General features: G+C 45.6%; 1 protein-coding gene across 1 annotated transcript in view; it reads left to right on the forward strand.

The window, feature by feature from the left end:
- The window catches only part of SRSF4 (serine and arginine rich splicing factor 4), a 15,154-nt gene extending 3,327 nt beyond the window's left edge, over nt 1–11,827 (forward strand). Inside the window, exons 3-7 of the mRNA XM_009288314.1 lie at nt 6,103–6,245; nt 7,125–7,237; nt 9,011–9,225; nt 10,115–10,198; nt 10,378–11,827. Of these exons, the coding sequence (XP_009286589.1) occupies nt 6,103–6,245; nt 7,125–7,237; nt 9,011–9,225; nt 10,115–10,198; nt 10,378–11,161 (1,339 nt within the window). The 3' untranslated portion in view covers nt 11,162–11,827. The remainder of the gene's footprint in view (nt 1–6,102; nt 6,246–7,124; nt 7,238–9,010; nt 9,226–10,114; nt 10,199–10,377) is intronic.
- Nucleotides 11,828–12,724: the final 897 nt, after the last annotated feature.

Consider the following 12,724-nt stretch of genomic DNA (forward strand, 5'->3'; position numbering starts at 1 on the left):
CCCCCGCCCCCCAAAGCCCCGCTGAAGCCCTGACGTACCGTGCGTGTTGTGACCCGTCTTCTGTTCCGGCATCTGACCCCTTGCTGCACCCGGAGGGTTGGGATCCTGCCCCGCCAGGACCTGCCCGAGACATTCGAGTGTGGATTTTTCAAGAGAAAACAAATTGCTGGGTTTGGTGGGGTTTTTTCCCCCCCGACGCTTAAAGCCGCCAGCCTCGTGAGTGTTGGCGTCTTCACTTTTTACGAGGAACCCAACTTGAAGCCTTGCTTAGGAAGACTGAGCGGAATGTGGATTTCACTGTTATTAGCCGGCAGAGCCGCTGATTGTTTTCGCTTTAGAGGTTGAGATGAGGAATCTCTTGTAAAAGTTCGTCCTTGAGCATGGAGAGAAAAAAACCAAAAGGCTCATTGAGTTTAAACGCTGGTTGTACTGGTAGGTGGGCATATAACAGGTTTGTAAGATGAATAAAAGCCGCTATTAAAACAAACAAGTGTGCACGTGTCAGTGTTCTCACCAACACAGCTTCAGGTGATGTTGAAGATTGTTCATAGCTGAAATAGCTGAGCACTCTCTTTTCCAGTCCCGCTGCGTATCCTTGAAAGTGGGTTGGTTTGTTGTTTTTTTTTTTGGGGGGGGGGCAGTTTTTCTGTTGCTGTTTAAAGCCTCCAAGCTCAAAATTTCTGTTTCATAGACAGATGTTGGGAAAAAAAAAAAAAACCCCAAACTTTCTTGGCAGATGTAGAACTCCCAAGTTACATGGCTAACGGACTTGTCTTCTTGCTTTCTTGAAAAATATCTACCGAGGACCAGCCCTGCGATCCCCGCTCGTAGAAATCGTCTGCGGGGAGGCGGTGTGGGTGCAGGGTGTGCTTGAGTGGCCCAAACTTGTGGCATCTTAAGTATGGACGGTCACGGGTATAGAGGGGAGGAGGGCACAGCCTGCCTGTCTCTAAAATTCGGGTGGTCAGCACGCGATACGCTTTATTCCAGAGCTAAAGTCATTTTTGTAACCTCACTTGGGGGAGACAGAGTTCAAAAGTTGCGGAAGGAATACGGGAAACTTAAGATAACGTAATTGAGTTGTCATTCGCCTTGGTGTTTGCCGCTTCCGTAGCGGGTTGCTTCAGCTGTGGGTTAGGTAGAGCTCAGTCTGTATCTCTGGGATTAACTCAACAATTTACTGCCTTTTTTAGTTGTATATTCTGAAGTTCTTTCAACAGGCTGCTGTGGGTTTGTAGTTAAATTCCAGCTTGACACGAAATTTCCTTGAGCTATCGGATTTTGTGCCTCTCTACTTGGGATAGCCTTGTGCTGCACTTCTGCCGGGGTGCTCTGCGGTTTGCTTTGTTCGCCCTCTGATCCTTTCTCCGCAACTTATTTTTAGTAGTGCTTAGCAAATGATTAAAAATTACCGCGCGGTGTTTGACTGGAGAGATTCCTTCAGTTTCTTCTGGAAATTTGTGGGCTATTTTTGGTGCTCAGCCAGCAGGAGATGAGCCGTTCGGTATTTCAGCAGTTAAGCTGAACTGCGTGAACAAGAGGATGAAACTGCAATGTGATACAGCGGAGTCCTAAAAGCTTAGCTGGGTCTCGCTCGCTGCTAATTGTAATTTAAGCTTGCAATTCAAAGGCCTAAAGCAATGTTTACCTGAGAGAAGGATGGGAAAATAAAAATCCAGTTTATGTAGGATTCTCCGTTCCAAGTTGCAGTTTTTAACTGTACGCTCGTAGTTTTCATATTCTTTTTCCCCACTCAGAACTGCATTGACAACCGGAGCCGCGCGTGGCAGTGGTGCATGTATTACGTGACCAGAAAATTGGACTTTTCAGCCTGCTCTTTTATCTTCTAAAAATGTGCTAAAAGCTAGCCGTAATAACTCTGAAGAGCTGCAAGCTTTCATTGACGGGGAAAGCAATTTGCAATCTCGCTAGCTTAAAAAATAGGTCTACCTGTGTGCTTACCTGCCCTGCATCACCCTCCCCAGCTTTCGAGAATTCGCAGCTTCATCCTCAAAAATACCTGCAAGACAGAGGGATGTAACTTCTCCAACGGACTGAGGAACACAGAGCAAAACTAAAAGCTTCAAACTTCAATTCTTTCATCTAGCTAGGTTCAAAGTCTGTATTTGTTGCCCGAAGAGAAGCCATTTGATTTCCCTGCACCAGCCCCACCAAAATATTTAATGCCCATTAACTTCAATTAGAGTAATTGGTATTAAAAAAAAACCCAAATTGGTGTCACAACATAATGATACCCAGTACACCTAGGTGACGGTAAGGTGACCTGCTAATGAATTGGGTCTTAATTCCAGTGGATTTCTGGATATTTTTTTTTTCCTTTGCTAATACTAGGGTGAATAAGGTGAGATTTTAATTTCTTTCTGCTTTAAGGTGTTCAGTTGCGCTAGAAGACCCGATATTCTCAGCGATGTTTGTCATTAGTGCAGAAACTTAAAAGAATCGCTACCAAATCTTACATTTAACTAGCTGAAGTATTGAAATTCAAATGTTTTTTGAGGTTGTAACTTCAAGTGACTCATTTAAATGAGTGTTTTGCTTCAAGCGGCCTGAAGATGCTTTCCCCTGATAACGCGCCGCTCCTGGCTGTAGCCTGGTCCGAGCAGGAGGGCTGGCAGGCAGAGTGCTGCCCGCCTCTCTGCTGTTCCCCTTCCTGGCCACGGTGCGGGCGAGCGTACGGCTCGAGCGAGCGGCCTGGATGGATCGCGAGCCGTCTACAAGTTAACTTTCAGGAGCGCTTTTTAGGGCTGGACGCATTGCATTCTTTATTCCAAAGGAAGCTGAAGCCAGGGATGGGTTTTTCATGCGTTTCCTCCTCTGCGGCTGCTTGCGTTGACGCCTGCTTGCCCCGACCTCGCTCGTCCGGAGACGTTGGAGGAGCGATGAGGTGCAGTGAGCTCACTCCGAGCACATCTGTCCATACGAAGCAATTGTGTAATACGAAATTCAGAAAGCTGCCAAACCGTCAGCTTGATTTGTTGAGAGGAGAGTGGGGCGAGAGTTGAGCAGGTCCCTTTTTGTCGGGAACCTGCAAAGCAGCTGCTGAACCGACCCTGCAGCCGCAGGTCGAGCTCGGATGGATTGCTGCCCCCCCTAAACTTCATGGATTTCTGGCCTGTGTTGGCAAAGGGCGGGGACAGCAGCTTTGAGGTCCTTCTCGGCACGTGGGACTCGTGCTTTTGGGGTCCACCGCATCTCCGGCACCAGCCGTTCATGAGTAGTGGGGAAAAAATTGGCACCTGGGGAATGCCATAGAGGTGGGCTTCGTGCTGGTCCTGGTGGGCTGGCGTGGAGGGGGGGGTGCAGAGCCGGCTGGGAGGATCCAGCGGGCTTCGAAAGCGATGCGGGGGGGGAGCAGCTGAAAGGAGGAGAAAGATGAGGGTCTGCCTTTTATTTCATGTATTAAGCAATTTCAGAAATTCACATTTTTCCTTTCACTTCGGATTTAAAAAACAAAAAACCCCGACCTTTTGGGAGGTTCAGTCTATTGGAATTGCTTGGGAAAAGGGGACGCTCCTGTAGCTTTTTCCTTTTCTGATACACGAACAGAAACTGGTGTAGCTTCACATTAGCGGAAGTAAATTGCATTGACGTTTTTAGTAAGTAGTTTTATGCCACATACGAAGTAGTAATAGTAGACATTTAAAAGAAGATTTACTTGCACTGCTGTCACATCACAGCAGGTTCAGATTGCTGTAGTTAAGGCTGTGTCAGCAGTTGTGGCTTTCTGCGGCGTAAAACTCTGCTTCTGAAGGTTTTTTGATTCATGTTTTTAGATCATACGGTGCAATATTACACATATTTAACAGGTAGATGAGTATTACTTTCATTTATGAGTGATGTGGGGTACGATTTTTTTAGTATTCTTTAAAAGCAAGTAATCTCAAGGTTTGTACGAGCCTGCTTGTTTGTCTTGAAGAAAGAACTGCTGGAGGTGCTGTGTTTTGCCTGGTGTGCGATGCGGGTGACCGAGTGCCCCCCCCAAGCAATTTCTGGGGGCGCTTCTGGGAAGAACAAGTTCAATACCGTGCTCTGATCGAATTCAGATATCCCTCCGTTATTCTAGCTTCAAATGTCTGTGCATTTATTGTCTTGAAAGTGCTGGTGCGTACCAGGCACTTCACCTTGTAAGTAATTGCTTTTAGGGTGAGATCTCGTTTAAATGTTTGAGCTCGCTTGCTCTATTTTTGGAATTGAAAGGAAGAAAGTTGCAATTTAAATGGTTTTATAATGACTGTGATTGTTTCAATTGTTATAAATCAATCGCGCTTGTTTCTTCCATGAAACCACAGCACTTGCATGCGAAAGCAGCCACCTTATTTGTGATGTTTGGAGTCATTCTTAAGTTTATTTCGTTAATACAGGTACCATTACACAGCAAAGCTGCAGCCATGGTTGGGGGGAGGCAGTGAGAAAGCTTAAAAATGAAGTGACCTAAAAGAGGTGGCCAGCATTTTTGTATCGGAGGTTTGCTCTTCTGGATCATTTAAAACACCAGCACTCGCAAAAATTTCCCCCTGTGGCTTGCTAAGACCCAAGTTCAGGATTATGTGTTTGACTACAGCGGCCGGAGCGGTTGCAGCCGAAAAGAGGCTCCCAGTTGCGCGCAGGGCCCGCAGCGTCCTCGGCTGTTGCCTGGGGGACTCTGGCGCCTGGGTCTGGTCTTGGCAGGTAACTGAAGGAGTGATTTCAACTGCAGGTAGACTCTGAACTCCGATAAACAGCACTCTGATGCTTTTTGTCCTCTTCCCCTGACCGGTTGGGATAACGGGCATCTACACAATGTTGGGTTTTAAATAGGTGTTTAACTCTTGTCAGGTTAGAAATTGGCAGGCTCGAGTTTTGCTTCAGTGCTGCTGTGAGTTTGCTCTGCAACCGTAAGCGAGTCACCGGCTTGTCCCTGAGCATCAGCTGTAAGAAATTATTTGAAAACCCTACGCTCGGTCTTTTGGGATCTCTAGCCAACGGGGATTAGGCACGTGCAGCAGCCTGACGTTGGCATTGATGCCTGGGGCACCTCTCAAGATTAAACTGAAAACGCTGGCTTTAACTTCTCAGGCAAGCGGTGGTCTGCAAGCTTTTGTCCCTGTATTGTGCTCATTTTTCGGTAATAGGAAACCGATGCCAAAATGTTCATTTGAATGTTGAAATCAAGCTTTTTTTTTTTTCTTCCCCAATTTGTATCCTTCCTCTTGCGCTTGATCTGCCTGTGACTTCCAAGTCTTGAGCAAGGCTAGCGCAGCAGGTGTTTTCAAACACGAAACTCTGCCTGTTCTTCTCTGGACCTGCACCCTGTGCTGCCCTTGCAAGGCCTCTTGGCCGCAGGTGGACTCTTTGTTTGCCCAGGGAATTTGTTCCTGGTTACCGTTGCTGCATTTTCTCAAGTCCCTTAACGAGGTTTGGACTCGCCACGCTCCCTTAAATACTAGGATATTAGGAATAGGGTGGGCATAAAACACCTTCTCAGCAGTACATGGGAAGCTGCAAGTATCTCAGCAGGTGGAAGCGCTGTCCTGTTGCATGAGCGCGTTGCTTTTCTTACCCAAACCATCACTACTGTCCACAGTCAAGAGTAAAATGAGTCTGATTAAAACAAAATCCCTTTTCCTAACCTGCCTTCGTATTTTATTTCTTGTTGGACCTTTCGTGCAGGGTGTACAGACCACTTGTGTTTACAGAGGTGAACCAGTATTTCCATTTGAAGTGTAGGAATTAAGGTGGCTTCCTAATAGAACCAGGAGCGAACCCAGGGCTCCTCAAAAATCAGGACAAATCCTAATCCGTGGAACATATGTACTGCAATACCTGTCAAATGCCATTTCAGCCTCACTGCTGTTGAGCAAATTTATTGAATAAAGCAGCGTAGCACCATATTTAGTGGGTTTGTGGGGGCAATGCTCATGGCCTTGAACCCTTAGGCGGCCTTCAGGAGGTTGCAACCGATGTTCATCTGAAGGACGGGACGTGGAGAGGCACGGTCTTGGGGCTCTGCAGAAACCTGCTGTGGGATACGAGTTGGTTTTGAGCACAGATACCTCGGGTTCAGTTCCTTCCGAGTGATTCTTTTTCTCTCCCTCTCTCTAGGTATGGCTTTGTTGAGTTCGATGATCTGCGAGATGCAGATGATGCTGTTTATGAGCTAAATGGTAAAGATCTTTGTGGGGAGAGAGTGATCGTTGAGCATGCCAGAGGCCCCCGTCGTGACAGCAGTTACGGTTCTGGACGCAGTAAGCACTAACATGCATTTGTATCCGTGACTTATTTTAAATAAAACATTTCTTGCTCTTTTTTTTTTTTAAAAGTAATTTTAAAAGAAAATGATATGAAGTTGTGAATAGTGTTCTGTAACTGTAAATGTAACTGTTGATCTGAATATTTATTAACTTTGTTGTATTAAACTATTTTAACTGATAAATTAATAAACACAATTTCTTGTACCATTTTTATTATTATCTTTTCGTTTAACTATTTGAATGGTTTATTTGCAATGTGATGTTTAACATAGACTTAACAAAGACCTCAATGTTTTAATTAAAAGAGTCCTTTGAGGCTAAGATGACTGCCCGTTCCATTTGCTGACCTTGGGTTACCTTTCCATGAGTGGCTCTTTGACCTTTGTGGCCCTTGGCTGACCAAAAAAGGAAGCCATGTGACGACCGCAACCTTTTCCCATTAGACCTGGGTGGTGAGGACCCCAAGGGTTAGAGACAGATGAGATTAATCTGAAATAGGTGCCTGAAAAGCTTTATTCATGTCAGATATTCAGAAAACCTTTAAGCAATGTAAGTAACATTAGTAAACTGGCTTAATTCGGTTTCTTCTTTCAAACTGTTTTAAAAATAACTTAAATTTAATTGCATGTTAATTGTAGCGTAATTATAATTATGTGCATTGTTTTAATTATGTGCTTGTAGTAAATTTTTTTTTTTTTAATGCTTTGGATCTTTGTAACGTTTTATACAAGGGGGATCGAATTTAGACTAGCGGGTGGGTGAATTCTTAATGTCTTTGCGAACATACGGGGCAGAAAGTTTTCGTCCGGGATGTAGAGCGAGCGCTCCATTTCCCTAGTTGAAGTACTGCTGTCTGCTTGTCACCTCCTAAAGGTGGATATGGTTATAGAAGAAGCGGAAGAGATAAGTACGGTCCTCCTACCCGTACAGAATACAGATTGATTGTGGAAAATTTGTCAAGCCGCTGCAGTTGGCAAGATCTGAAGGTATGGGGCCCCTTTCTTTACCCTCTCTCTGTTAAAGAGCACAAAGGGTAAAAAAGTCAGCTTCCCTTTCAACAAGGAAAAATGGTAATACACCTGAGTTCTTGACCCCAGCTTGTTAGTAACTCCGGGTGCTCGTATGCATACAAGTAGATGTTGGAAGTAATACACGCGTTCGGTCAATATGGACGTGTACTTGCATGTGTGAAATCATTACCGCAACGCTGGGAGTTGCACCTGCGGACTTGGTGTCACTGGACAGTTGGGAGAATAACTCTTTTCCTTAACACAAACCAACATCACGTACAGACGTGTTTTGTCTTAAGCCCCGCCAAAACAGACTTTAATCATGCCAGTGGTAGGATTCACTAGAGATGGAGGAGTTTGCCCTTGTCACTTTGGATTTTACTCATCAACTTGTAAGGCGCTAGAGCTATTTGGAAACGATAGCATCGCTCTTGCACCGTCTCTGTTAAGAATTTCCACACCTTGTAAAGCTGTTTTAAAGAGAGTTTCAGGTAAAGGATGCTTCCGGAATGAGCAATCATGCAAAACCTCTGCCAAAAGCTAATATTTTCTTAAATCCAGAGGAGCGGAAGGTGATTCTCAGCAGTGGAAGTGTTGGGTAACACTGCGTAGCCCACAATACCTCCGAGTACGCTGGAGGAGAAGTGTTGACTCGTGATTATCTGCATCGTGGATGGGGGGGCAGGACAGGGAGCAGAATTTCAATAGTAGGTGCAAAAAGATAGTGTTTCCTTATCAAACTTAGCAGCAATGGTTAAAAACACTTGTTCTTACAGGAACGCTTTCTTTTATGGTTCTCTTTAAAGGATGTGTAAAATTTGTTCTAAACAAACTTTGACGTAGTAGAAACTGGTCTGTAATTGAATATGTAACACTAGTTCAGGTACGTACTGAGATTCTTCGCGTCTTTTGTTGTTAATGCTTCACACCATCAATAGCTTGTCTTTGCTTCTGGTATTAAAAATTAAGTAGAGCATGGCATGATTAATCCTCTACTGGATGCACTGCTTTTTTTTTTAATAGCTTTCATTTCAGTGTACTTAAGACGGGAGCAGCTGGGTTGAAACCAGACTGAACCGGAGTTCTGTGCCCCGTTTCCCTTGCAGCCCAAGTCCGCAGCGGCTGAAAGACGGCCCTGTCTGACGGCTTGCTCAGAGCAGGGCGGAGTGGCCCTCCCTGCTAAACAGACGAGTTTAGTAATTGAAACAGGGAAGCCAGGAAGCATGAAGTGGGAAAATGAATTGAGCCTTTACTTGTGGGGGGGTTTCTTCCAGCAGAATGAGATATGTTACCTAGGTGGAGGACGAAGGGAAGCCTGCTTGCCTGTGGTCTTCTTGCCTCTTCATATTCGGCCTTTAAGTTTATCACCTTTCCCAGGTTACCTTTAAAAACATGATTTAGAGAGCAAGCGTTTTATTTCTTTAACAGCTTTTTGTAATTTGAAACTTATCGTAGTCCAGAGCGTATTTGGTATTAGACTCGAGATGGGAGACCGTAAATTATCATTTGGCTCAAAACTATCACCACCACCTTGGTTCTAATCACACAAACTCCCTGAAACCGTAGTGTGTTATTCGGCTTGCTCGGAAACCCTGGCGTTAGCCCTGCAAATGCTGTTTGGTTAAAACCCTTGCTGACATCCGTGTGAATAGAAGAGGCTAAGTGAGCATCGTTGCAGAAATGAACGGGGTCAGCCTGGAAGCCTGACTCTGGATTCGAGGCAATGGTTATTCTGTCCTCTTCCTCTAGGATTATATGCGTCAGGCAGGGGAAGTGACATATGCAGATGCACACAAAGGAAGGAAAAATGAAGGTGTGATTGAGTTCAAATCCTATTCTGACATGAAAAGAGCCCTTGAAAAGCTGGACGGGACAGAAGTAAATGGCAGAAAGATTAGATTAGTGGAAGACAGACCTGGATCGAGACGGCGCCGCTCTTACTCCAGAAGCCGAAGCCATTCGAGGTATGTGTCTTTTATAATGTAGCTCAGGCTGACTCGAGCTGCAATTACATGAATATACAGCAGGTTCCAAAACACCTTGGAAGTGTTCAGAGCTCTCAATAAATCCCGTTTTTGAGAATGTATTAGTTACCTGCGAGTAACCAAGGGAAATGAGGCCTCTGTTCAGAGGTGTCTCCTTGGTGAATGTGTGTATCTGCCAGCTGAACACCCGACAGCACGCTACTGTTCTCCCCAACTACAGCAAGTCCGTAGTCCTTGCTGCCTTGCAGGAGAAGGCTGCGTGGCAGGTGGAGCTGTGCATACCGACTGAAACAGAAGGTGCTTTTAACACTTCGGCTCTGAACATTGTGTTCTGCTACAAGCACCAGGACTAACAGTTCTTTCTCAGCTTGGAAACCCCCACCCGTTCCCTGTTTCTTAGATACTTGCTGCTTTCGTTGTATGCTTGAGTGAATTGCTTCAGCACGCAACGCCAAGTATTTTCCCCTTTCCATTCTGGGCTAGAACTTGTTGTTGCAAGAAAACTCAGGCAAACTTCTACTGTTCATAGAACAGCTTGCTTACGAAATCAAAGCCTGAAGTCAAAGCTTCATCCTAGTGTCTCACTGTATTCAAACTCTGACTTGATTGGGAAAGTGATTCTCGCTTCCTGCTCTTAAATAAGGTCGCGTATTTTCTTCCAGATTAGCAACCCTGCTCACCTGCAGACATGGCAGCAGGGGGTGAGCAGTGGGGAGAAGGGCACTCTGTAACTGTACTGTGTAACGCTCTCACCGTTCGGCTGCTTGAAAGGTGCTTTAATACTATGGGGTTTCACCCACAGGGGACGAGGGGATCACAAGCTCTCCGTGGGCACGTGCTAACATTAAGCTGATTGATTTTGTTCCAGGTCTCGCTCTCGAAGCAGACATTCTCATAAGAGCAGGAGCCGCACTGCCAGTAGTAGTCGCTCCAAGAGTAGATCAAGATCCAGGTACGTCTTTGTGTTGGAAGAAATGGGGGCTACCCACTTAAATGAGAAGCATCATCCTAAATTTGCAGTAGGAACACTGTTTGTTTTTCTTTTCCCTACCGTATTACGCACGCTATTTAAGTGCTAGTCAAATCCAAGCCGCACTAAAGTGGAGCTGTCTGTTGCCTTTGCGCTTTCAGGTCTGTGTCCCGTTCCAGAAGCAAGAGCCGTAGTCGAAGCAAGAGCCGTAGCAGAGGCCAAAAAGAGAAAAGCAGGACTCCAAGTAAAGAGGATAAAAGTAGGAGCCGCAGCAGGAGTGCAGAGAAATCCCGAAACAAAAGTAAAGATAAATCTGAGGGCACTCTCCATAACAGCGATGAGAAAGCAAAGAGCAGGAGCCGCAGCAAGGAAAAGAGTAGGAGCAGGAGCGGGAGTAAGGACAGGGGAGAGACGAGGGAGAGCATGAGGAGTAGGAGCAAGGAGAAGAGTAGAAGCAAAGACAGGGAGAAGAGCATTAGCAAGGCTAGAAGCAGGAGCAAGAGCAGGGATGAGAGTAGGAGCAGGAGCCACAGTAAGGATAAAAGGAAAAGTAGGAAGAGAAGCAGGGATGACAGCAGAAGTAGAAGCAGGAGCCGCAGCAAGAGTGAGAAAAGCAAGAGGCGCAGCAAGCGAGACAGCAAACCAAGTAGCAAGAAGAAAAGGAAGGACAGCCGCGAGCGGTCCAGGTCAGCCTCCAAAGAAAAGGAGCATCTAAAATCAGATTCTGACAAGAAGGAGGCAAAAGGTGAGGGTGAGGATGCAGCCGCACGGCGGGTGTCTCGCTCCAGGTCTAGGTCGATTTCCAAGTCAAAACCAAATGTCAAATCAGATTCTCGTTCCAGGTCTAAATCTGTTTCAAAGCCTAGGTCCCGGTCCAAGTCTAGGTCTAGGTCTGCCTCTAGGTCACACTCCCGATCACGGTCAAGGTCACGCTCCAGATCCTAACCCTGCTGCAACCACACTTGGAACGATTGGAAAAGTCTTTTGTACGTGTTTAGTAGCTGTAGCGCAAGTGATTTGAAGTAGAAAACATGTCGATGCTGTATATTTTTAACAACCCTGATGGCATGTCTGTCATTGTTCGCTGCAGTGCTCCCTCCCTGCAGCGCGCTCTGGCGCAAGGCTGTTCAGCTCATTTTCTGTCCTACAGAAAGGTTCTCTTCAAATATAACTCTTCCTAGAGCACCAAAATTGCCCTGTTTTCCAGGAAGAGCCTTGCAGAGAATGAGCACTGCACCTTGGTGGGTTTATGAGATTGCAGTGATGACTGATAGGTAGGTACGACGGCTTCACCAGTCTTTGCCCTTGAAGTGGTGCCCTTTGATGTATGCCATTTAGTGGAAGTGCTAAGTCTTAAGTTTCATACTACTTTTGTTTCATATTTTTTTGGACTTACAAAGTTGTGAATAGCACAGTCAAAAAGGGAAAAAAAAAAAAAAATAGGTACTTGCAGTAATCCATAGGGAAAAGAAGTATAGTTCCATATTCTGGTATTGTGACAATATCCTTGTTTTATATTAAATTTTTTTATTTTATTTTTCCCTGTCTTGCAAAGTACAGTGATTCCTGTTTCCATGAAATTTGAATAAAGACTATTTTTGCTTGATGACATTTGGTGGTGGTTCCATGAAGTTGTGTTGTGATTGTCACTGTTTCCTATCGATTGGTGTAAGCCTGAGTTTGCAGAAGAGTTACTCGCAGAGAATGGGTTCTCGGTTTAGAAAGCCACCTAATACTAAATGTAGTCAGGACACTGAATACAATCCAGTTAAAATAACTCATTTCTCTAGAAACACTTACCGCGGTGTTTGGAGCTTTAACATTGCAATAAGGAGAAGAATACAGGGAAATGAACCAGAAGCAGTAATGAAGGTGACAAGCCGGTTTTCCACTGTCCGTACAAACGAAACGTGGTGGTGAGCTTCAGCTTCCGTAACACGGGGAAGAAGATTTTTTCACTCACTCAACTGGCTCGACTCAAGTCAACTGAAATCATTGCTTGTCCCGCAGCATCTGACGCGTTGTACAGCTGATGCTGGAGGTGAGTGTGGCTGGCAGGGAAAGCGTGCTTTTCTGCTCCTTCCTTTATTCTTCAGGTCATCAGTTCAAGTGTTTCCTCTTTCACAGCGTTGGCCTTTCCTACGGTGCCTTTGGGAAATGAAGGGGAAAGCAGCACGACGCTTTCATAGGTGTTTTTCTAGCCTAGCACACCCAGCAGCAGAATGCGAAGCCGTCCCAGCCGTTTACTTCTGGTTCTTCTTTGATTTCGTGATCCCCGATTGCCAGTTTGGGGTTTCAGTCATAAACCGTGACTTTCTAAATTGGAAGGTGTTAGTCTGACCCAGGCGGGACGAGGACGTTACAGACTCCGATAGCATGAACCAGCCTTTGCTCTGGGCACTGTGCAGCAGCCGGTGGTGGCCTTAACGTCCCCCAAAAATGCGGGTGGAATTGTAGCTTGGGGATTTCCAGTCACGGATCGAAGGCTCAGTTCGTGTGCGGCCCTCT

Source organism: Aptenodytes forsteri, unplaced genomic scaffold, assembly GCF_000699145.1.
Source record: "Aptenodytes forsteri isolate BGI_AS27 unplaced genomic scaffold, ASM69914v1 Scaffold361, whole genome shotgun sequence".
Taxonomy (NCBI): domain Eukaryota; kingdom Metazoa; phylum Chordata; class Aves; order Sphenisciformes; family Spheniscidae; genus Aptenodytes; species Aptenodytes forsteri.